At 33.8% G+C, this 24594-nt stretch overlaps 3 protein-coding genes and 1 long non-coding RNA gene across 5 annotated transcripts; 2 read left to right on the top strand and 2 right to left on the bottom strand.

Moving 5' to 3' along the window:
* The first annotated feature begins 535 nt into the window (after window positions 1-535).
* On the top strand, window positions 536-2675 carry LOC130622917 (uncharacterized). The gene is made up of 2 exons (XM_057438375.1): window positions 536-845; window positions 1547-2675. The coding sequence occupies exon 2, from the start codon at window positions 1580-1582 to the stop codon at window positions 2618-2620; it is 1041 nt and encodes a 346-aa protein (XP_057294358.1). The 5' UTR covers window positions 536-845; window positions 1547-1579; the 3' UTR covers window positions 2621-2675.
* A 2933-nt stretch (window positions 2676-5608) lies between these two features.
* Window positions 5609-9711, bottom strand: LOC130622922 (uncharacterized). Of its 2 annotated transcripts, none has more exons than XR_008981116.1 (2): window positions 7730-9711; window positions 5609-6124 (listed from the first exon to the last, which is right to left on the bottom strand). It is a non-coding gene; the product is annotated as an uncharacterized LOC130622922 (long non-coding RNA). The 2 variants fall into 2 exon arrangements; XR_008981115.1 differs by lacking the exon at window positions 7730-9711 and adding an exon at window positions 6939-7723.
* Window positions 9712-11879: 2168 nt separating this feature from the next.
* Window positions 11880-13568, top strand: LOC130622918 (uncharacterized). Its single transcript, XM_057438376.1, has one exon. It carries the CDS (start codon window positions 11951-11953, stop codon window positions 12863-12865), a length of 915 nt encoding a protein of 304 aa, XP_057294359.1. The 5' UTR covers window positions 11880-11950; the 3' UTR covers window positions 12866-13568.
* Window positions 13569-18178: 4610 nt separating this feature from the next.
* On the bottom strand, window positions 18179-22833 carry LOC130622921 (cytochrome c oxidase subunit 6A2, mitochondrial-like). Its single transcript, XM_057438378.1, has 3 exons — window positions 22660-22833; window positions 20203-20357; window positions 18179-18316 (listed from the first exon to the last, which is right to left on the bottom strand). The coding sequence occupies exons 1-3, from the start codon at window positions 22775-22777 to the stop codon at window positions 18239-18241; spliced, it is 351 nt and encodes a 116-aa protein (XP_057294361.1). The 5' UTR covers window positions 22778-22833; the 3' UTR covers window positions 18179-18238.
* Between the last annotated feature and the right edge of the window lie 1761 nt (window positions 22834-24594).

Raw genomic sequence — 24594 nt, 5'->3', positions numbered from 1 at the left:
GGTTGACTGGAATAAAAATCTGTTATGCAAAGGTAAGTAAAACTTTAGCAATAAGTATAAGCTAGCTGGTTGGATTTGCGATGCTCCCTAAAAATATCCGTTTGTAGCCAAAATATTATAATTGGTTTGTTTAAGATTTATTCATAGCTAGAAAATGCGACAGTATATTTGTGTTAACCTGTCAAAACATATAAAAAGCAAATATCGAACAAAAAAAAGCTTTTAAATGACAAAAAGATAAAAAAAACAAAAACAGACTGACAAACCTAAATACCACAGCTTTCAAAATGACCTTCATCACGGTTGCTCTAATTGTGTCATGTTTCTTCGTCAGCATGTGATAGCTGAAAAGAAATTGCTGATTGGTTATCTGTAAAAATCATGCTTTGTGATTGGTTTAAACAACACACGCGAACAATAAAAAAAGTCGGTAAAAATATATCGTATTTGTTATTGGCAGCGTGAAGATTTCGTGCGTGGTTAGCATGACCCGATTTTGACCTAAAGCATAATACGGGTATTAACCCTCTGCAAACATCGCCTACTAAACTATCAATTCCAACAAATCATAAACCTAAATTAAAAAAATTTCATAATCTCTTTTTTAAAAAGCACAATTTCCCACTCAAAATATTGACGTTACTAATAACTTTTTTTAAAAAAACATTCTTTGTCAACTTCCTTTCGACATGTTTTGATATGCTACACAACTGCGTGAATTCTTCGAATTGGAATGTAATATGCCTTGTATTTAATAATCATCACAGTTAAACAAAGCAAAGTTTAAAGAATAAAAAAATTAGAAACAGTTTTCTTGAAGATTGGAAAGATACTTAGTTGGTCAGGTATAAGTTTTCATTTTTGACATTTTAATATTCATAATTATATGTATTATATCAACTGAAAAAGATTTTTATATAAAAAAAAATAAAAAAGTAACGAATACTGTTTTGTTTGGTTTTGTTAAACATTTTTTGTTTCTTTATTAAACTGGTCTTTGATTTTAAATTTTATTTCACACCAAAAATACAAGTTAACTATTTTGTATTATGCGCATTTTTTTTTGGCTTGTTTATTTACTACCCACCGCTAAATGGAAAGCGCGTAGAATGGTTTTAAAGTTAGTTAAAGAAAGATCACTTGTACAATTTCTATACACTTACTAACGTAAAACTGTGATACGATAACTGTAAAGAAGTCACACTTGCCAACTCTTTTTCGGTCCATAGATATATTACACTGTTAAGATGAAAAAACAGTTTTTTAAAGATGATAAGATAAAAAACACTATTTTTAAATTCTCAAAGAACTATATAGAAAACACTAACGTCGCAAAACAATATATTATTTTTACAAATTTACAAATTCAACCTGTTCGTTAAGGACGTCCCAGAAAAGTTGTACAAAATTTGCCTTTCCAAACAGTTTCTTGGAAGGCAAGGAAATACATGGGTATTAGGGATAAGATACAGGCCAAATTTGAAGAAGGTAATAATCCAGTGGAATGACGTCATTTAACCTTTACGCCAACCTTTTTTTTTTTCAGGGGCGCTGACCATAATTAAATTATTTAGTAGCTATGAATCTTAAAATGGTCATTCGTATAATCGCTATCATATCCATCATCGCACTTTTTATAGTCGCGCAAAAACATCTTTCGAAAAGACTAAATAGTGCCGACAAAGGCATAAAAATGACCAAACCATTTAACCATTCTATTGAAATTGAAGTTTCTGAAAAACAAACTGAAATTTTCTGGTACACTCTCATCCCACGGATGAAATATGGTCAAAAAAACAATGCTCAACTTAGTCTGAAAGGATGCTTTCAATCCAACAGAAGCCATATTGTAAACATTTCTAATGCATTGTTTCTCACGAACTTTGTTCCTATCTACGAGGAGTCGTACAAAACAGAGCGTTTAATATACAACAACAGAACACCAACTGTCAAAGAATTTAAAGCAAGGCTGAGTGAATTACTACATACGTTACAGTCCAACTTAAATCATCCACACGTTGAACAGATTTTTGTTTTTCTGGAAAAAGAAAGTACCTTGCGATATTTACATTCGCTGAAATTACAGAACAGTCAAAAGCTTGTACTACATTTAGAAAATAAAACGGTTTCATTACAGACGTATTTTGAATATGCATCTAAGTGTCTTTTAGGTAAATTGATTATGATTGGACATCAAGATATTCTATTCGGAAAAGGCTGGGATCAAATTCCCTATAAATATATGAAGGAGAAGAGAATAATGTACGCCATTACAAGACAACCGGCTACTACTTCATGTTACTACTCAAGGGAGAGTCCAAACTGTGACGAACGACATCAAAAATATCTCGGCAGTCATGATGTATTTATGTTTTACGTCAGGAAAAATACATTTACATCAAATATATTACGTTTAATGAACTTCAAGCAATATCTTAATGGCATAGAGAATGTTTTAATATGGATTTTCAAGAAGAAGTTGAATTATACTGTATCCAATCCTTGTCTCTTATTGCTTGCTCACCATCAACATTGCGTACCAATACGAGACAAAATGAGACCTCGAATAAATAACGCTTCAACTACTGGTTTGGTTCCATTCACAGATACCCTGATGTGATAGACTCACGTTATCACACTTGTATGTTTACGAAAGAGTGAATTTGTTTAGTCTTTTTCCGTGTTATTTTTTGTTTCTTGGCGATACCCAGCTTTAAAAGATTCTAGAGCTTTTTCCTCAATAAAGTCTAGTCGCCCTTCCCTAACATGCCTAAATTCAAAAACTCAGAAAGTTTAGCTATTACGAAACTTTTTTATGCTGATTTATTTTGGTTTAAAAGCACTCCATAAAAACGTTCAACGCAATAAACCTATTTGTACTCAACTTGTTGCATTTTGATATTTTCACAAAATGGACCCTGGGATCATGACAATATGACCGCTACGGTTTAAAAAATTGAATTTTTTGTCTTTTATGCATGTGTCAAGTGCGTGACTTATTTCTGAAAGAATTGATTTCCTAGGAAATGACGTAACAAATTAAAATGGAGAAAAGATATTTATTCTGTGGTGTTATATCCGGCTTGCGATGCCGAGTCTCCTATGGTTTGTAATATTACCGTAAAATATTGCGCTGTTTCAAATAAAAGTTTTTTAGTGATTATTGCACATTTTGCTACGATTTGGATATCATTTTGACTGAAATCCATTGACGAAACAAACATCGCTTCTCCAATGTCGCCATCGAGTGTGAGAAACACGTATTCACCACTTTTCTTTTGCAAAATCCTTGAATATAACGCAATATTACACTTTTTAATCTTTTAGCATCAACATTTTTAGCGAAATCATTAAATGCACCTAGATTGAACACTTTGTCCTGTTGTAGTAAGTCCTTTTTCATGAAAACAGACATTTATTAAACGTAAGTATGTTGTTTTCTATAATACTCGTCACTTCAAACAGTGCAATACCTAAAATTAAAGATAAAATATTTAACTTTTGCTAAATAGACATTTTTGCTATATTTTAACATACAGAAATACGATTATATGATAATAGTTATTAATGATATATCTTCTTTTATTGCAAACGTATAGTCTCAATAAAAAAAGTTTGCCTCTAATAATAGAATACGTAAATCTAACTATTTGCCTTTACCTGAAAGAAATAATTGTCGACACCTTTCTACAATTTTCTTTTTGAATTTTTTATGCTGATTGAATATATAAAAATAATACATGATCAAATATAACATGCATTTGTTGTGATGTTCTCCCTCAATTGTCATCATATCATCCACTCAAACTTGCCAAAATTGTCAAATATGCTAGAAAAGTAGCCGTCACCTTAAATATATTAACGACTGGGATTCATTAACATTGACGCAATGTGTCAACCGTGTTTCCTTCGTGACAAAAAAGCATACCTTAGAAAAATCTGAAACTGAAAAATTGTTGTCTTTTTCTGCTTTTCTTTGCTTCTTGTTCCTCATCAATTATTTGACATTTCATGACAACTTCTGTTTATAAAACAAATCACAAAATGTTTATTAAGATAATTGTCACGTCGACGTCCTGACAATGTTGGTAAACAATCCGACATTTTGAATATCAGAATCACCTGGCTTATTGAAAGGAGATTGAAAATCACCATTGCCAATAGTCTAACAAATAAAGAACGGCAACCTTATGTCTTATGACTGTGACAATATTTTTAGTATAACCAACTTGAAGTTCTGTTGAGACATTCATGAATGCAGTTTAAGTAAGTTAATAAATTTTAGTACAGAACCTCATTGGTGCCATATTTTGCTCGTATTTTTAGAACCACGAGCACAAAAAAATGAGTTTGCTTTTAAAAAGTGGGGAAACAATGCGCATCTACGATGACCCCTGTGGCTAACGTTTCTTCCAATTTAAAAACACTTCTCTTCTATGAACCAAACAGTTCTCTTCTATATTCTTACACTTCTCTTCTGCACTTAACACTTTACTGCATGTGGCCCCAAACTTTCTCTTCACAAGTAATTTTAAAATCTGGTCCGCAATTTTACACCCATGGTCTGTATAATTTTTTTCGCTTTTCGCAAGAAGCATACTTGGCTAACACGTGCTCAATTTACGAATAAAAATATTATTAAAATATTGTAGCAGGTTCCGAAGCATGTGCATGCATAAAATAATATCACGAATCAATTCAGATCAGTAGCAAAGTAATTAATTTTATTTATCAAGAGACACAATAAATGGCAAAATAGATGGGTACCGAGAGTCCTCAAAATCATGGTGGTGTCAACCAAGCAAAGCACATTTCCTTTCAAAAATGTCAGGCTTAGGATTTTAGATTAAAACAATACGTATTTTGTTTAGAACAATAAAGAAATAATTGGCCAGCCTGGTTAAAATTTTGGTATTCTTATAAGAACGTGCGTATTAAGAAAGATAAACGAATGCCTTAAACGGATACGTCATTTATTCACTCTCGTCTTCCTAATATATGAAAAACACAAAAAACCGGAGGTGACGGGTCGGTCATTTATTCAAAAAGCGTGGGTTAGCGAAATCTAGCTCAAGCAATATTCCGGATCGGAATTGGGTCTGTGAATTTTTTGAGTTCATGGAAGAAAAGTGTTTCTCACTTTGGAAGAGAAGTGTTTCGAATGGAAGAGAAGATTTCAGAGGAAAGAAGAGAAGTGTTTTAACTAAAAAGACAAGTGTTTTGACTAAGAAGAGAAGTGTGAAACTTCAAACAGAATGCAAAAATTCGCTCTAGAACTAAAGTATTTGAATTTTAAGCAGGTAGTAGCAGTTTGAACAAATTTCAAGCTTGCTATTTAATGGTTAAGATATAGAGGTCTAGCCTGAAAATATGATACTGTGAGAGACAGGTTAAAATATATACATGTAAACCTAACTACACTTTTAGCGCCGAAAGATTTTGTTTCACGTCCCGCCCCGTATAGTACCATACAAATCTTACAACAACAACAACAACGACACAAGGCCATATGAAATATTTTTTCCAGAACGTAACGACCCTAAAAGTATGGATATGGCCTAACATAATGTATTCATCCATGCTGGACTGCGATGAAATAACACAAATCTATATGAAATGAAAATATGAGAAATAAAAAAATGAATTACACTACATTCCCACAGTACATTATTATGTTTTTCTTGTGTGTATATAAATAAAAATAAATACAGAAGAATTAGATCAAAACAAATAATTATTTTACTTTTTATATCTTCATAAATATAATAAAAACTACGCCAAGAACTATAAACAATTTTTGATATGATTGCAAAGATGAGCGCATGCGCTTCGCTTTACGCACATTATTGCTGTTCTCGCCAATACTTGACCCTCTGCCTTTTGTTAACTGTTATACCATGTTGAACTGGAACATTTTGTGTATGTTTTTTTAATAATTCTCGAAATGCTTGAAGCACTAGCGTATTTACTAAAAGCTTTCCATTTTGATTTAATCTTGTAGTTAACTCTTCATATTTTTTTTCTTGTAGTATTGACGGTGGAGATCTTTTTCGTCCAATTTTAAAAAACGCGTTGGCGGATATTACGAGAAGAAATAGAACAGTTATTCGTAACTCCATGATTTCTAAATTAAAAGTAAAGAATTTAAAAATAATTTCACCAGCCAGATCTACTATGGTTTGTTTTACCTGATCGCACATTATCAAAGAAACGCCCATACTATTTAAACTTCCTCCTAGCTAAACGCTTAGGTGGTTGGATATATAATAAGTCCAAAATGATATTAAACCTTAAGTACAGGTTTATCGTGGTGCGAGAAGCTTCATAACTAACCTTGTCAGTTTAAATTTTTTTCTAATATATATTTTTCAATTTTTATTCCAAAATGATAAAAAAAAAGTACTGAAAGTTACAAGAGATGATTCAATTAACCATTTTTATCTCACTAAAAAATTATTTCAGATATAGGATACTTCTGATTATTTGTGAATTGCCATTCTCTTCTAGCTTAAACCGCACAAGTAAATAAATATAGATTTGATAAATCTTTTCTTACTTGTGTTTTTTATATATTAGGTAATTAACATTCACAACCTGAAACGCCCATCGCAATGCAATTTAATAAAACATTGGTAATAGGACAGAAAAAAATCTTATTTTTCGCACAACGTGTATCATCCGTGGGCGAAAAAAGAGAATCGAACACATATCACGACAAGTGATAACTATCTCAAGCTCGGTCTTAGTTTTTAGCCCGGACTTTGAACTTTTTAATAGCCGTAAATGCGACTAAATTTTATATTATTCAATGCTAAAAGAAATATAATCTTTTACTTTTCTATTGCCGTAAACAGTAAACTCTTCACATTTTAAATTTGTCAAATAAGTTTTAACTAACTAGAAAGAGGTTCTTTTACGATAATAAAAGGTTTACTGACCAGTTTTGATGTTGTTTTGTAAAATACAAAGCTTGAGGTTATAAGCGCAGACCGAGCTTGCATGGTATGTGACTTTCTTTGTCTGGCTGCATTTGGTCTGGAAAATGAACTTTCTTTGAAGACCGTTTTTTACAGTCTCGTTCCCAGGGCTTTTTGTCTCTCATCGGCGCTGTGCTTATTGATAGGTGCCAGCTGATATGCACAAAGAGACAACAGGTCCTGGGATCGAGGTTTTGTTTTTTAAGGATACATGAATACACCCAACTCGTTATTTTTGTCGTTTTTTTTTATTTTTTATATCGTTGGAAAAATTATAATTCATAAAATATTTATTTTAATTCAAAAATATAGCTACGGCTTTTTGATAGAAAAAGGAAATAAAAAGGGAAATATAAAATCACGGACATTTTTTTCTCAGTTCCTTTTTTAATAGGATTATACTTGCTTACAAAGTTTAAATCTCGATATTTCAAATAAACATTTTTTGCTTGAACACCTCTACGTTTTGGGCTTAAATATCCAAGAATTTTATCAGTATGAAAGCAAAACTAAAATATTAATGATTTAGCGCTTACTGAGTTTTCAAAGGGTGTCTAGTTTTTTTCTAAAAAATGATTTGTTAAGATTTTATCACAGTGTAAAGGTAAAAAAGTACAACGGAGAAGCATGACATAAATTATAATAGAAGTTCAAAACTAGACCTTAAAAATTAAAACCAAGACACTTTGTTTTAGTACAGTAGAGTAGATGAATAGCCGGATTATTATGAGATAAGCTTGAAATGCATGTACCTTAGACTCGAGAGTTGGCAACTCTTTGTTGACAATACATTGTATCTATAGGAATATTTATTTTCGTGTGTTTTCAAAGATAAATATATGATCACGTTTTCTAGCCATGTATAAATCTTAAACAACCAATTTTGGCTACAAACGTATATTTCAAGGCAGCATCCTGCTGAAGCCATCTCGCTAGCTAGAACTAGCTTTCATTTACTGTTATTCTTTCTAATTTTTATTCAGTTTTGTATAAGAGCTTTTTATTCCAGCCAACATTATCCGATTAAATTGTTTCTGTAGCCCTAGTTCAATCCTCAAAATCATCTATTATTTTTTTTATAATTCCTATTAAGTTTTTATAAATAATTAAAGGAAAAAACGGAAGAATGATTAAGCATAGTTCAAATTCCCTGCTCCAATAACAATATGAATAATTGCATTGATAAAGAAAAAAGGAAAAGAAACTAAAAAATGTCTATTTTATGCACGATGTTTCTCTAATTTGATAAACGACCTTCCGCAAGGAAATTTTTAATTGAAGAAACGTTTTTATTACGAACATTTTTTGTGTAACAAGGAAAGAAAAATAAATAAAAAACCTACCTAAAGCAGATGGTATTAGGAAGCAATTTTTTTTAAAAAAAAAACACTGATTGTTCGAGGCAGGAACCTTCGTTTAATTCGCTCTGCCACCATTTTGAAAATGATAATCAAATTAAGACTTACGTCACTGTAGGTGGGGTAAAGTAAAAAAAATCAATCTCACTAATTCATTTTTTATAAATCTTGATCGGTTTTTAAGATTTTGAAATTTAAATTATGAAGAAAGTGCAGTGTCATGTGTGTTTGCTTCTTTCAGAGTTGTATACTTTGACATTTGAAACATATAAACGTATGGCAATTTTTTTGCGGTAATTTTTCAGTTGTCACAGTTAGAAGGGATAACAACAATTGGTTCATGCATAAGTAGCAAAACTTTTATGCTCCTTATCTTAAAGTAGACGCAATCTAAGCAACATGTTCCCCAACATTTTGACCAACACTCGCTGACCTAAATGTTGGCCAGCATGTTAGTTCGGTTTGCTTTAGGTATCAACATATTGGGTAAGGAAAAAATAGTCAAAAAAGTTGGCCAATATTCAATAAATGTTTGCCGACATCATCGTCAAAAAAAGGCTAAAACCACATGTTGGCTGTTTGTACCCGCCTTTAAAAACTAAGAGACCCAACATAATTTTTCTTACCATCAGGAAATTGGAACAGTGGAGGTGGGAAAAATTACGCTAGGTTACAAACAAATTTTCTGCGGTTTTTGATTGGTTAATTCCATTGTTGTTTGCTCTCGTTATCATCATCGGGAAATCCTTTCTTTTTTAATGTTTTAACTTGAATGTTCCCACTCACCCGAACAAAGATGGTTAATTCCCCTATCATTTAAAAGGATTAAATGTAGGACACTGGCTTTATGCTGATTAGTTGGTTTATATGGGAGTTTGGCTATGGGAAAATATTTTATGTTTTTTGGTCGATTCGAATTAAGGATTTCCTCTGACGCTTTTGTTTGCGTCTAAATTTTTGTAGGAGAGAAACTCATTTTAGCTAACTAAGTTAAAAATTATGTTAATAAAATCAACGAGTGTGATTAAAAATAGTCATTAATCCGTGAGCAACCGCGTGGGGCAAGAAGAAGGTTGGGGAGAAAACAAACTTAAAATAATACGCAAATGAAATATTTGCTTCACATGTCATGAGAAAATGCACTTGTCTTTCTGAACTGTCATGGCGCCAGTTGCTTCAAAAAAAAGGAATTAACTTTCATTAAAATTATTGGTTTTGACTGGTATTCATATCACCTTATTTCATCATTTTTTCTCATTACTGTAAAGCAACCTCATCAGGCTTTTAAGGTTTTTTTTACATTGAGAAAGAGGACAAAACAAAAAAAGCCCTGGTCTCGAAGTCGTATTGAGAGAGCTACTATTTTTTAAAATTAATCTTACCTTCAACTTTTTACTTCTTCTTATAGTGACATCGTGTTCACTTTCACTACCAATAAGTTTCCGAACAAGATTTTGTAAACATTCGCATGACCCATGGTGATTGAGGAGGCGTAGTTATTCTTTAAAAGCACATGTTTTGCTATACATAAGCAAGACGTTTAGGTTCAGAAATTACGAATATGAACAGTGGCTTTGTTAGACATTTAATGAAAATTCTTTGTTCCTGTTTTTATAGATAAGTTGTAAAAGCTTTCACGCATGTTATGCATTAATTCCCGCTGTGTGAACAATGACAAGACGTAAGCAATGCAGTTTTTGTTTGTTCAAATTCGGAAAAACTCACCAACTTTGGTTAAACATCCCAGTTAAAAATGTGTTTTACTTTTTTTTAAATTTATGTACATTAGAAACGAAAATTTTCGGGCGGAAAAATTTTGGATTATTTTGTCCGAAAATTTTTCCGTCCGAAATTTTTTCTATTCTTTTTAATAAAGGACCAGTGCATAGAAAATATATATAGGGTAATTAGAAAATCAATAAAAAATGCCGTTTTTGAACTTATAAATTTTATTTTCACATTTACCTGGAGGCTCTATCTATAAAGTTGGATCTTAAAGACCCTTTCTTAGATCTTGATTGAATATATATAAATTAGTTGTTAGCCCGTGAAAAATCCACGGGTTCGCCCGTCCTTTTTATACTGCATTGCGTGCTTCTCGCTATTGCGCAGCTAAGCTACCATTTTGCGTGACAGACAGACGTACGGACGGACGGACAGACGTATACGGGCATTATAATATAGAAAAATGCTTCTAGCCTTTTTTTTGTGTCATTTCCCGTAATCAATGCTTTTGACATTTGGTTAAAATTCGTTCACAAAACTTACCCACACATTTTTTGACTTTATAAAACTTGTCCAAAAATTTTTCCGCTGAAATAAAAATTGTGTCTGAAAGTTTTTCCGCCAAAAATTTTAGTTCGTAATGTAACTAAAGTCCTAATTGTTTTTTTTATAAATGTATGTTCATTTATAGAAAAAGCTTATTTTAGCTTTGTTGGTAACCCATCAACTCGATGGTTTCTACAGCACCACTTCGACATATTTGGATATGTTTCATAGCTAAAAAAATATTAGGAAAAGGTAAAAAAATATCAAGGTATAATATTAAATAAAAAGCTGCGGAAAAATTAAACAAAGAGTGTTAAAAAAACAAAAAGTATAACACTGAAAACTATCAACGCTCGTAAACTGATAAATATTAGCGCATTATAGCGGCATGCAATTAAAGAAGAAGTACAACTCATTAAAGTGAATCAGAACGAAAGAAAAACGATAGATGTAAACTGTTAAAATAACGAGAAAGATCGGTTTGTCAAAACGTCCTTCATCAGGAACAGTTTCTTTCCTGTTTCTCTAAAACATGTTTTACCTGCCTGGCAGGGAAGTATCCGAGTATTCGTTTTTCTTAGAAAATTAAAGGTATGTAATAGAACGAAAGTGACAATGAGCGCTCGGTAGTTGCTTATGTGCGAATGCTTACATACTAACCTGAAATCCAGGATTGAAATAATAAGGCCTGTGAAAAAATACATTTAGGCAGAAGGACAATCGAAAAGATCCGTTATAAAAATAATGACACATTTAGAACTGACGTCGATAACATAATTGCATTTCACTTTAAAGTTTAAAGCTAAGTATCTTGGACACGGGTGGAAATAACTGACGACATCTTCCAAGTGGATAGCTAGGAGCCACCTGGGCCACCTGGGACCTAACCAGTTTCAGCACAAACGATTGATGACGTCATCGAAAGGCCTTTTAACGCCCAATATCTTCTACATTGATAACCACGGACCACCTGGGACCGAAATTGGACCAACTTCCGAAAGTGGGATCAACTCATACTTGTCGGATTAGATGGGTTGAGGAGGTCATCAAAAAACCTTCAAGCACCAATATCTTTGTAACAAAGATTTGGTGGGAAAGTGTAAAAAGATGTTTAAATTTCTTTAAATTGTTAGTAGGTTTTCTATTAAACTAAATATAATTGCTTTTTACCGATAACAATAAAAAGACTACAAAAATCCTTCAAAGGAAAAAAATTTCCACAATAATACTTTGCACCTGTACATAGCATATAAATGCGATTGAAAATGTCTAAATTAAAGCAAAAAAGATTTCATCTATAAGAATTGCCAGTGGATTTTATTCTTAAAAAGAACCACATCAGCAATGCATACATCCAACAGCACTGTGAACCGTAAAAAAGAGCAATTTCCAGACAATGTATTAATTTATTACAGGTACTTTTGTTGGTTCAAATTTCTAGCAATCATAATTGTCAACACTTTTGTATTTGTTGTCATAATATCCAAACGGAAGTTACGCAGTCAAAGAAATAATAAATTGTTCATGGCGTTATTGTTTTCTCACTTTTCAAATGGTGTATGGAATATCATTGAAGCTGTTTTAGTAAATATAACCAAACAAGGTGGCATCCATACCTTTGCAGCAACAGGAACCATCAGATATTGGTTTAGTAGTCTGTTTTTACTTGTTTGGGCAGCAGTATTCGTTAACATGATTTTGGTTGTTTTTGATCGCTTTCTTGCAATACGTTACCCTTACCTCTATCAGCGACTTAAAGCAAGAACATTCCTCTTGTCTGCATTATGCGCATGCGTGGTTGCAATAGCATTGACTATTTTTACCACGAACTATTTTGGCGAAATACCTGTGGTGGTGTTTGTTTGCGTGTTGTCAATTGTGTTTCCTGGAATTTTGATGTACGCTCATGCTTCGATTTATTACCAAACGCGCTCCCAATTCAAAAAAATGATAAAATTAACTGTTACAAAAGATGCTGATGATAAAAAAAAAGAAAAACGTCGCTTGTTAAAACGTCAAATACGATCTCTGCGTATCTGTATGCTATTGATGGCATCATTTCTAATCACATGGATTCCCTCAGCAACTTTGTTTATATTACAATTCAAAGGTGCAATTGGAGAAAGTATCCTTATGTTCGGTTATGTAATCATTTGCTTAAATTCAATCGCTGACCCGTCAATATATGCATGGTATAATCATGACGTAAAAACAACATTAAAACGTATTGTGTCTAAGCAAGAAACAAGCGCGCAGTAAATTAACACAGAAATAGAAGGACAGTTAACCTATACATGGTGGTTTTCCAACTTGATTTAAATTAAAACGTTCCATAGAAAAAATGCAGGCATTCATCTTTTAAACGAAAAATACACCAAATAAGAAATATCAAAAAAACGAAAAACTGAATGAAGACACAAATCCTCGCTTACTTCTAAAAATCACTTAATACTGTAGTATGTATGTAGTGTATCTAACTTAATTTCGAAAAAAAAATTGCGCACTAAATAATCAAAAAAATTAAAATATTCACAGCGCCTATTTGGGTAGTGATAAAACATAAAACTAAAAAAGAAAGTATCATTTATTTAACGACAGAAAACGATAACATATTATTTTGTTAAACATTAACACTGTACACCTGTTTGATTTACCATAGTTTACTTTTGTGGTTTCCTCACAGGACGCAGAGGACTATTAAATACAAAGTGATATTCTGTATCGATATTCCTTCCTTTGATGTTTTTTCGATTTACCGCATCTCAAACTCGCCTCAGGAAAAAAATTGGTTGGGCCGTTACAAACCGGTGTTTAATAGAACCATTCAATCCATGCTTATTGTCTATTGTGTAATTTCTATTGTTTTTATTTTATCAATCTATATAAAACTTTTAATTTTAAACCACGCTTGTAGAGACAAGATGATGGGGTGCAGATTGCCCTGGAAAGCTATTCTTAAAAATGTCGTGTTTTTGTGATAGAATCGTACCGTAGGGTGAAATCGTACAGCAGGGTGAAATCATACAGCGGGGTAAAATCATACTGCAGGGTGAAATCGTACTGCAGGATGCTTTAGTCACGTCAAGGCAAGACTTAAATGAAAAGTTGGCCTCATTCAGTTACAATTTGATAACATACATTACATTCAAACACAAATTCCCAGAACATCATTTTTTTTATTCAAAGGCGGGACAAATATTTTTCTCTTTTGCCCTACTTCAGCTATCGTCTTGCCGTGCGTAGTAAACTTGAAGTCATCTACTAACCGCGAATCAACTTGCACGTCACGCAAACAGTAATCCTTGTTTTTTTAACTTACGCTCAAAAGGAAGGATGAGGCAGCCATTAAAAAGATAATCTTCTACATTAGAAAGGTGTTTTCTTTCATTTGGTATCATCACTAACATCTTAACAATTTTTTTTTAATGTTTCACACTTTTAACGACATTTTTGTCCAATATTTTCGCCACCATATTTCACAAGCAATTGTTGTTAGAAGACGTCTATGCAAAGCATTTCACTTCTTTGTTGGCCTTTGTTGCGTCATGATTTATTTGTTAAGATTCAGCGCAACTTAAACACAGAACTGCGAAGAGATGGCATCTGTCAAAAACAAGTAGAATTATGTACCATTTATGCGAAAAACATTTTAGGCAGACCAATGTCAGGTGCCCGTCTCAGATAGATACATCAGCTGTAACTAATAACATGCGCCTGTCTTGTAAGGGTAGTTGAGTTGCCATAAAGTTACATTGAAGGTGTAAAGCTACATTTAAAGTTTCACATTTTTTCATCATAACACATTTACAACATTTCCTTTAGAACCACTCTGGAAATCTGGCTTCTCTTTCTGATAATTCATTAATTCTCTTTCGCATTACCCTTACTTGCTGGCAAATCTTTCCACAAGAATCTGATTGATTCTGATTTCGTTGTTTTATTATGTTAACAGTACTATTGACGGATTGTTGTTCAGTCAGTGGAAATGTGGACACAAAATTTCTTCCGAACATTAAAGCTGATAATAATATTAAATATAAAACAATATATCTATCCATCATTCGTTTAAATCTTTAACTGTCTTAAAATTGGAACTGGTGAAAGAGCTAGTTGAGTATTTATGTAAGATAATTGATTGGACTTTTCCTTGTCATAAAAATACTTGTGATTCACTGCGTCATTTTTGTGTTTGAGTGGGTGAAAAATTAGATTTCGCATTTTTTAATTGTAAAATTTCCGCTTAATATAAAAAAACTGAGTAAAACCTAACTTCTAATTAGATTTTTAATTTTTAATGAAACTGATCATTAAAAAGTACTTAGACGATAATTACGTTGCAAATGTATTATCCCTTGAATGCGGAAAAATTTTGACACAAAATTGAATTTGTACTTTAGACTTGCTTTCTTTCCTATTCCTTATACAGACAAAATTAATAAAAACATCCGTTTTTTGTATTTGTTGGTATTTGGAGTATTTGAAATTTGGTGAAGACAGCATGCACGGTTTATTTACAAATTGCACTTCACGTCAGAACGCTTGCATTCTGTTAATTTCTAACCGTTATGTTCTTTGACAACTCATATTTTACATTATATTTTTTACAAGAAACTGATGCAGTAAAGCCGGGAGCGAAACCAAAAACAGATCTCTGTGATGGAACATCCACACGATACATGCAGTACTGCTATCCAATCGTGCATGGGTTCCTTAAACTCGTTTATACATAAATTATATTAGTTCTGTGTGGCGCTGTGCGTCGTTTGAATAACTTGACTGGTTGCTCTCATTCTCTTTATCGTGCTGGACTTGCTTGTTGTCATGGACACATGAAATAGAAATATATTTTAGTCAAATACAAAACAAAAATCGACTGTCTTTGATGCTGTCCCAACCAACCGACGTCTCACAAGTTTAAACACGCCCTTTTTAAACGTGTCTTCACGGCACATGCGTGAAGACATCTCCATCGCAGATGCAAAACTTCCTCCTGCGAGAAAGGAAATAAACTTCATTTCCTTCTTTCCTGCGCAACGAAGGAAATTTCCCATCATTCAAATAGTATGTTTAGCTCTTTTTTGTTTTGTATGGAAGAAATTGCTAAGACTTTTTCAAGCTTTATGTTTTTCATAGAAAATGCCTACACTATGTGGGGTTTGGAAATTTGTTCCTATAATACTTTGCTAGTGCTGGAATAATTAAGCGTATGCTCTGGCAACGTATTACTTACTAAAATTTCCCAGAAGTGCAGTACACAAGAACGCGCAGGTATGACATTGATTACTAAAAGTTGGCGTCTTGTTAAATATCTTAGGGCATCCACACTGAAATGACTCACAATATTGGCATACATGTTAACCAGATTGAGCATAAAAATGTCCTTCTCACCTCAGCTTTAGCTTCAGTTCTCAGACATCTATTCAGATCAATGTAAAGGCTTGTAATGTAAAGGATTCTTGATCTGTATTTGTACTGCTCGCCTATGTATTTGTTGTTGTCTTTGTATAACTTTGCATGAAAATGTACCGCTTGCGTGATACCTTCGTTAATACCTTTTTTAAACATGAGGAGCATGTCATTGTTTGTTAGAAGCTTTAGCCCTATTCCTGTATACTTTAGTTCTGTCGTCCATGCTAGTCCTGAGTCAGTGTAAAAATGCGCAGGATCCAGCTTATAGCTATAAAGGTAGACATCTTAGAAATTGTTAAACACATTTGCCAGGAACAACACGTCAGTAGCAAGGTACATGTTGTAATCACACGCTACCTAATCACTTTCTGGCGTGATACAATTCGATTTTTGTTTTTCATACCCTCAGCCATTAACATCTCCTAACAGCTCGATCTCCTCGAGACGTTCCCAACTGTCCATGTATTCATGTGGGTACACTTGTTTTTAAAACATCAGCCTGAAGGTAACCTTATTGAAAAACTATGCCATGGAAGATACGTTCGAATTTAGCTCTTCTTTTTTCAACTCCTTAGTACTCCTTAGCTTACAGTACTTACACCTAAATCCAGCGACCTAATTGTTTGATATGTCCTCAAATTTCGTGCAGTATTGCTTACACTCTTTGCAATTCATTCCGCCGGTTCCCGTGCCGCTCAGGTTGCTTGATAGCTTGCTTAATCTAGACCCTATAAATCTATAGCTGCTTGGTCTTTTGTTGATGCCTGCAGCAAGTACTTCGACTTTGACCTTAAAACTGATCTCTGAGTTCTTCCCGAAGCACCCTTTGTCTTGTGTGTTTTTTAAATCTTCCATACGAAGAGATGCGCGTCATAGTTGCTTAAATTATGTAAGATGATGGGAATATGTTTCGGAACTTGCACTTCAGATTGCAGTTGTTATGAGCTCCATCTCGGTAGAGACCCGTATAGTGACAGTGCTCACATGCCTTGAGGTTGTATGTAGGGTCGTCGAAAGGCTTCATGCAAATATGACATTTTGTCGCCTCGTTGCACTCCCTCTTCAATACATCTGTGAGCTCTGTTATTGACTATTGCGGTAATGTATCGTACACTCGCTTCGTCTCGTTTTCAGGATGGTCTACAAATTTTTCTGTACACTTTTTGTCGCGGTGAAGCGTCAATTGACTGGTGACATTGTCATACGCACACTTACTGTACGTGCACCAAAAATGAAGCACGTGCTTGGTAAGCTTCTTGGTCTTTCTCTCTCTCTCTTGCATGGTGCACGGGGATGAGTAGACTTTTCAAATCTTCTTAGAGTTGTTGCTGCCTATTAGCCTCAAAGGTTTTTGATGCTGGTGTAGGGAGTCTTTTTGTCGTCTGTGAAGAGGAGCAGGTTCAGCTGATTTTCGCGTGTGATGTTGTGCGATGATCGGAGCAAGGTTGATACTATTCTCCGTGATATAGAGAACATTCACTGCCATGCCTGCCTGCCATGCCTCAATCAAACCAGGGCATGAGCATGCTCTGTACAGGACCTTCTGAAGCTTTTGCATTTTTTGTATAATCAAAGCCGATGTTGACGGGTTTATTGGTATGGTGATACCCGGCGTCAAAACATTTAGGATCAAGTGAAGGACGTGGAATCCGCCTATGCATAGCTGCGCATGTGGATAATGTGGAAAAAGAAGATAAGGAATAATCATGCATCTGTACGTATACTCCATAAATTGCAACTCACAAGAGTATCTTCGTATAGGTGCACGTCGCTGTCCTAGGTAGGTGGAGCTGCAGCGTTTTTAAAAAAGCGCGACGACCCAGAACATACATACCCTTATTTCCATGTTCAGGATTTGTGTTTCATGAAAAACACTGTTTTCTAGCATTAACACGAGTGGGAAGAAATATAATTGGGAAGGTAATTAAATTTATAACTTAATTTTGAGATTAAAATTGTAATCCAAACTTTGCGGGAATTTATTACGCGGATTTACGAAGCATGTTTTCGATTGTTTTGATTTTTGAAAGCTTTGGGCGAAAATCACGCAATTTTAAAGTATTTTAAGTTTCCAAATCCAAAAATCTGTTGTCCTCGCTCATAAACATGTAGGCATCGCTTTTAAATTTCACCAAATCATACAGACCAAAAATAACATTTAAACAACCTTAAAATTCTATTCTTTCATTTAACAGGTAAGAAATTTACAAAGCTTTATCCAACTTAATGTTCATAGCCTTCAGGCAAAGCATTATTGTGTCCGTGAAATAACGAGTGGTTGCCGTCTTTCCATGGAAATGGCTGAAAGATAATAAATGTTTTTTTAATTTTTTAATTTGCACACATGAGAAGCGAATACTCTTGTTTTAGATGCTAAATAACATATAACACATATGCATTTTAATTGTCGGAAATTCTTAGTTATTATTGGGTAATGTTAGTTATTGTTAGTTATTGTTAGTTATTGTTTGTTATTTTTTAGTATTGATTGTTATTTTTCGTTATTGTTAGTTATTGTGAGTTATTGTTTGCTATTACTGAGTACTGATTGTTATTTTTCGGTATTGTTAGTTAATGTTGTTTATTGTTGGGTAGGGTTAGTTATTTTGAGTATTGTTAGTAATTGTTGAGTAATGTCAGTTATGGTTAGTTATTATCAGTTATTGTGAGTTATTGTTTGTTATTATTGAGTATTGATAGTTATTGTTCGGCCTTACAGTTATTGTTGTTGATTGTTGGGTAGTGTTGGTTATTGTTGAGTTATTGTTTGTTATTATTGAGTACTAGTCGTTAGCCTGTGGAAAAATCCACAGGTTCGCCCGTCCTTTTATATTTACCCGTCGCCACAAAGTGGATAAAAATATATCGCATTTGATATTCGTGTTTCCGTAACATGATTTTTTAACTCAGCGGGGGGTCCGCGCAGAGACAGACAGACGACGGCTATTATTATAGAGATTGATTGCTATTTTTCGGCATTGTTAGTTTTTGTCTGTTATTATTGAGTATTGATTGTTATTGTTCGGCCTTATAGTTATTGTTGTTTTATGTTAGGTTATGTTAGTTATTGTTGAGTTATTTTTTGTTACTATTGAGTACTGATTGTTTTTGTTCGGTATTGTTAGTTGTTGTTGTTTATTGATGGGTAATGTTAATTATTGTTGAGTATTGTCAGGTATTGTTGCGTAAAGTCAGTTATTGTTAGTTACTGTTAGTTATTGTGAGTTACTGTTTGTTATTATTGAGTATTGATTGTTATTGTTCAGCATTGTTAGTTATTATTGAGTAGTGATTGTTATTGTTCGGTTGTTGAGTATTGTCAGTTATTGTTGGGTATTGTTAGTTATTGTTGAGTCATGTTAGCTATTGTTGAGAATTGACAGTTAATGTTGGATATTGTTAGTTATTGTGTTAGTTATTGTTGAGTAATGTCAGTTATTGTTGGATATTGTTAGTTATTGGTGGGTATTGTTATTCAATTTTATCTGAATAAAAATTTCCTACCTTACCCTGATTAAATAGGACGAAAATGGTACCCTGGCCAGTAGGACTCAAAAGATGCTATTTTTAATGGCATCATAAAACTAATTTTGATGTTTACATGCTGGCATCCAAATTAGTACAACTGATTACGAACAAAATATCCCTTTTCATCATCAGAACGGATACCTTAATTGTAGCAATCTCTAAGCAACGAAAAAATTACATGTTGTGGGTATTCATAATTTTCGTTTCGTTAATATTATTGGCAAAATATTTCATCAGCAGCAGAATGGACAATTTAATAGTAGCAATTCATGTGGATTATTGTTTGCAAAGTACTTTAATTTTAACGATTGATGCGTAAATGTTATAAAAAAATTTCTATATGACGAATGAATATAATCATATTCATATATTCACATGATGAGTATAAAATATGAATTTATGAAAAACAAAAGGAAATTTTTTTTCCATAATTTTGTCCCCTCCCTTGAAATTTTCTGGCTGCAATACATTATCTTCCATTGAATAATCATCAATTTCTATTCAATATGTATATACATCATTAAATGTTTATTTCGACCAAAAGTTTACCAACAAGTAAACCAAAGCATTTACACAAGTAATATTTCTTTTTTAAAAAAAAAACCTTCTTGACAACAAAAAAAATCTTAACAACAGCAATAATCTAATTATTGACTTACACTTCTGCGGATTCTCAAATGTTCATACGCATGAAATTCTGGCCGTTCAAAATGTGCCATGTGTTCTTTCTCAGTTGTGTAAGCCTGATAAGCACACAAAAGCATACCAGGTACAGCTACAAATATGGAGATGCCTTTCCATGTCTTTGCTGTAGCTATAAATTAAAAACAATTTATCTGAAACGACATAGAAAGTGGTTAAGTTTTTCCTGGTTAATAAAAAACCAAGCAAGGGTAAACAGTTATATGGGCAGTACTGCAGTGAAAACGATGTTGCTTAGAATTGTAAAATAACTATTCTCTGTTATTTTTGTGCAAAACAAAACTATATATTATTCTGAAACTAGATAGGCTAGACAATCATTTCAAGAAAAAAAATCATGTGTGCTCTCCTTTACAGATTCATCATCATTATCATTCTCGGCTTAACGTCTGTTTTCCATGCTAGCATGGGTTGGACGGGGTATATTAATGACCCTCTTCCAATCTGATCTGGACTGTGAAGATAGATGTGCATATTTTACATGGCTAGCCTCACAAATATAGAGGGATATACCCTGTCTATTATTTCCAGGAGGAGCCATGGCTTATAGATGGAGAGTCCTACAGTATTTAATGCTTATTTTGAGCTACGCAAACCCAATTAGGTCCCCCACTCTACTAGACAACTCCCGGCAACATCCAACAGCTCACACAGTGTGCCATCTCCCCAATTTTCCTCACATGGCTTGGGTTAACCCAGGGCTATGGCAACATTCACTTGCCCATGTTGAATCGCTGTCAAGAGGAATCGAACCCTGGTCTCCCGCACAGTATACAAGAGCTATAGCCAGTAATCTATGCGCTACAAACACCCTACCGACTGAGCTATATCCTTATTTTATCAAATCTATTTTTCAATTTATATGTTTGTGTTTGTTCAATGAAAGCAGAATTTATGACATATGGATATTATTTGTATTGATCATTAGTTTAACTAGCTCTATTTATGATAGATTATATTTTGAGAATTAATGATGATTTTCAATTCTCTTCCTCTAGACATTTTTGTCTTCTTTAGTCCTCTCATACATACACTGTATTCTTCCCAGTAAAGCCTGGAATGTCTTCTATATTTTAAAATTCAGACACAGTGGGTCCAGCTCATTTTACAGTGTTCAACTTGACCTAGGCCTTGGCAGCATCTTAAGTGTAAAGTTTCAACAGTCTGTTCAATGTTATGACACAGTTTTATAAAAGCACAAGTATCCTTTGTCAATGGTTTGGCTGTCCCATATTATGACACAATATTCAAAAGCATGAGTCTTTGGTCCATAAATGGGCCTATCCCATCTAGACACATTTTCTAAAATTGCAACAGTCCTTGTGGAAAGCTTGGTCTGTCCCATCTGATATACAGTTTTTCAAAGTGTAAGACCAATTTGTCCAAAGTTGTAAAAAAGTAATTGAAAACATAGTACCAAACTTTGCTCAGGAAACTGTGAAAGGAAGCATTGCACGGAATGTTTGTTTGGGTTGAAAATGTGTTGTTCCTTTAGCGAAAAAAAGGGCCATTTTATAAGATTTGTTGCGCAAGCTTGGCTGTTCACGGAGTATGATTGTTTAACTGTCTACCAAAGGTAGTACGCAATCTGTTTGATTGCAGCATAGACTGTTTCAAAACAAAGTTGGATTGCTTTCTTTCTACTGTTCCAGATGAGCCACTGATATTAAATTATGATAAGTTTCGAAAGGCCAACACGAACAGCATCATTGACATGATGAGCATTGAACTCACTAAAGTTGGATGCGTGATCTCGCAAAATATACTTCAAGTAAGTATTCAAAGTAAGTAAGGTGGGCCAGGCCTAGGTCAATAGATGGGCCATCCTATCTGTGAACGCACCAACCTGTCTTTTGACGGGCCAGTTCTGCATCTAAATTTGGCCTGGCATCTGTAGTTGAGTCAGAACAGAGCAGGTAAACATTCTTATCACTAGACTTCCTAAATAAATGCCAAAAAAATTGTCTTTCTTTTTTTTAATCATTTTTTTATGACGGCAAGGTCGCTGACCCTGTACAGCCATTTTGCTATAATTGTGAAGAAACCAATTTGTTGACAGCCCATGAGAACGCTTTGCATAGTTTACACCCAATTCTAAGTGACATGAAAAAATCACACTAGCTAACTTATTGACATTCTTGTATCCACACCTGGGTAATGTTTTAACATTTAGCTAGCTAAAGAACAAAAAATAAGTGAACAAAGACTGATTATTATGCCACAAAAAAGCCAGCTTTTTCTTTGGCAAAAAGAAAAAAGGGGTTATTCTAACATCAGACCAGCTAACTAATTAACTAACTAGATATCCAAGCTATTTTTAAAAGCGCAAAAACAGAACAAGAAGACAGTGAAGTGTAGGTAGCTATCTAGCTAAACAAGAAGAACGGAAAAAGGAAAGTGTACTAGTCATCTACCTCCTGCATGTTTTTCCTCCGCCAACAAAGCTTCTTGGTATTCTTTTCCAGCTAATGCAGAAAAACGACGTAAGCCCTGTCGCAACAAATTATTTGCCCTAAGAATGTGTGAGGCCATTTCTACTTGTCACCCCAGCTCGATCCGCTCTAAAATATTGGCAAGCCAGCGAATAACGTCAATGAAGATTGTCTCGAACACTATGTACAAGGTTGTATAGTAGCGGGCGTTAAATTTTTTTGTAATTAGTTTTAGTTCGCTGTCATTTTCGCTATCATTTTCCTTTTGACATTAAAAAAACACTGATGGTGGAAGAACGTTCTTAACAAATGTATTTTTTCTTTTTATTTGCTTAAGCTTTGAATATAAACGCATCATTATTTTGCTGTTTTATAAGCAACGTTTTATAAAAGAAACATGACCCTTCAATCGTTCAAAAAACGAAGAAACTTGTAAAGCAATAGCCATAGTCACAATTTTGTGTTTAAAAAGAGGTATATAATATAAATGAACAATTAACCCAGGAGGTTTATTTAACAAAATCGATTTAAGGTCATAAACAACAAAATGAAAAGTTTAAGGTGAGGAATTACTTATTAGAATTTGTCAGTCGAGATACCATAAATAACTAAAACCGCTAAACCAAAAAGAGCCGTGCGGTCGAGAAACCTCTGCCTTGTTTTTCTCTTCATCTTGCTTGGACTTATAAGATGCTATGCATGTGTTAGTCACGTTCTGTACTGTTGATGGCTAGCCGTTGTTCTGGAATCCCTGTCATAGATTTTCTTCCCATCCCAATTAAATCGATGACTTCTACTCAAGTTTCGTCTTTCTTCACGATCTCTATACGAGATTTCGTAAACAACATTGCTTTGTTCTTCCAGGTTGATTTTGTCTTTTTTTTAGATAAAGTGTTTCATAGGGTGTCTTTAGAGTTAAGAATATACTTGATCTTGTGTTGCCTTAAAACTGGACAAAGGATCTTACAGAAGTCATCAAACAAAAACCCAGGAACCATCTTAATGGAGTTAAAGAGAAAAAAATACATCGACGATAAGAAGTATTCTCGACTGAAGTCTTGTGACGGACCACCACTAATCAAAATTTGTTGCCTCCTCCTCAGCAAATTTACAGTCAGTGACCAAAACAAAAACTCAATAGAATTCTCGGAATACATCAGAGAAATAAAGATAGCAGATGAAGAATGCATGGTATCATTTAATGTTGCATCATCTACAAAAATGTTTCCATAAAATACACCTTGAACATTATTAAAGATTTTATGAAAAACAATGCGATATTTGGTGAAAAGACGAAGATTCTAGTACCATCTGGTTCTGCGTTTGGTTGAAATTGTTTTGACTATAACATGGTATTTGTTTAATAAAAACCTCAACACTCAAACAGACGGAGTGCCATGGGAGGGCCTGCATCATCGGTAGTTACAGAAATATACATGCAAGCACATGACACAGTCACATAAGACAGACGTCCAAAAGTTGGGAAAAAATTGTAGACGACGTATTCACCACAATCAAAATATTCCATCTAGAAGAGTTCCATGAACACAGCAGCGGTCTCCATCGTCAAATCAAATTCACTGTTAAGCTTAAACAAGATGGAAGCATCGCTTTCCTAGAGACTTTCGTCAACCGCAAGAATGGTACCATTTCAGTTTCAGTGTATTGTAAACCAACACACACGGACTAGTAACTTAAGTTCGAATCAAACCATCAGAAATCTTGCAAAGAAAGTGTCACATCTTCATTACTGAATCGTGCCAACAGCGTAGTGACAAAAAGGAGAGGAAAGAAGAAATTCGACGTGTAAGAAATACATTAATCGCAAAGGGAGACAGTGATAAAGTCCACGCAAGTAGAAAAAAGAATGAAGAGAAGATGCAACCGAGAAAAACAGGGAAACATTAGAGGAATGTT

The sequence above is a fragment of the Hydractinia symbiolongicarpus genome, chromosome 13 (assembly GCF_029227915.1).
Source record: "Hydractinia symbiolongicarpus strain clone_291-10 chromosome 13, HSymV2.1, whole genome shotgun sequence".
Classification (NCBI taxonomy): domain Eukaryota; kingdom Metazoa; phylum Cnidaria; class Hydrozoa; order Anthoathecata; family Hydractiniidae; genus Hydractinia; species Hydractinia symbiolongicarpus.
Note: the sequence above shows the minus strand (reverse complement) of the source record. Positions and strands in the feature narration are given on the sequence as shown.

Excerpts from the sequence above, each read along its gene's own strand:
- LOC130622917 (XM_057438375.1), top strand. The coding sequence starts at position 1,580 with ATGAATCTTAAAATGGTCATTCGTATAATCGCTATCATATCCATCATC.
- LOC130622921 (XM_057438378.1), bottom strand. The coding sequence starts at position 22,777 with ATGGCCTCACACATTCTTAGGGCAAATAATTTGTTGCGACAGGGCTTA. Across the intron at positions 20,358-22,659 it reads GGAGGAAAAACATGCAGGAG|CTACAGCAAAGACATGGAAA; the intron begins GTAGATGACTAG and ends TTTAATTTATAG. Across the intron at positions 18,317-20,202 it reads ATTTGAGAATCCGCAGAAGT|CCATTTCCATGGAAAGACGG; the intron begins GTAAGTCAATAA and ends ATTATCTTTCAG.
- LOC130622918 (XM_057438376.1), top strand. The coding sequence starts at position 11,951 with ATGCATACATCCAACAGCACTGTGAACCGTAAAAAAGAGCAATTTCCA.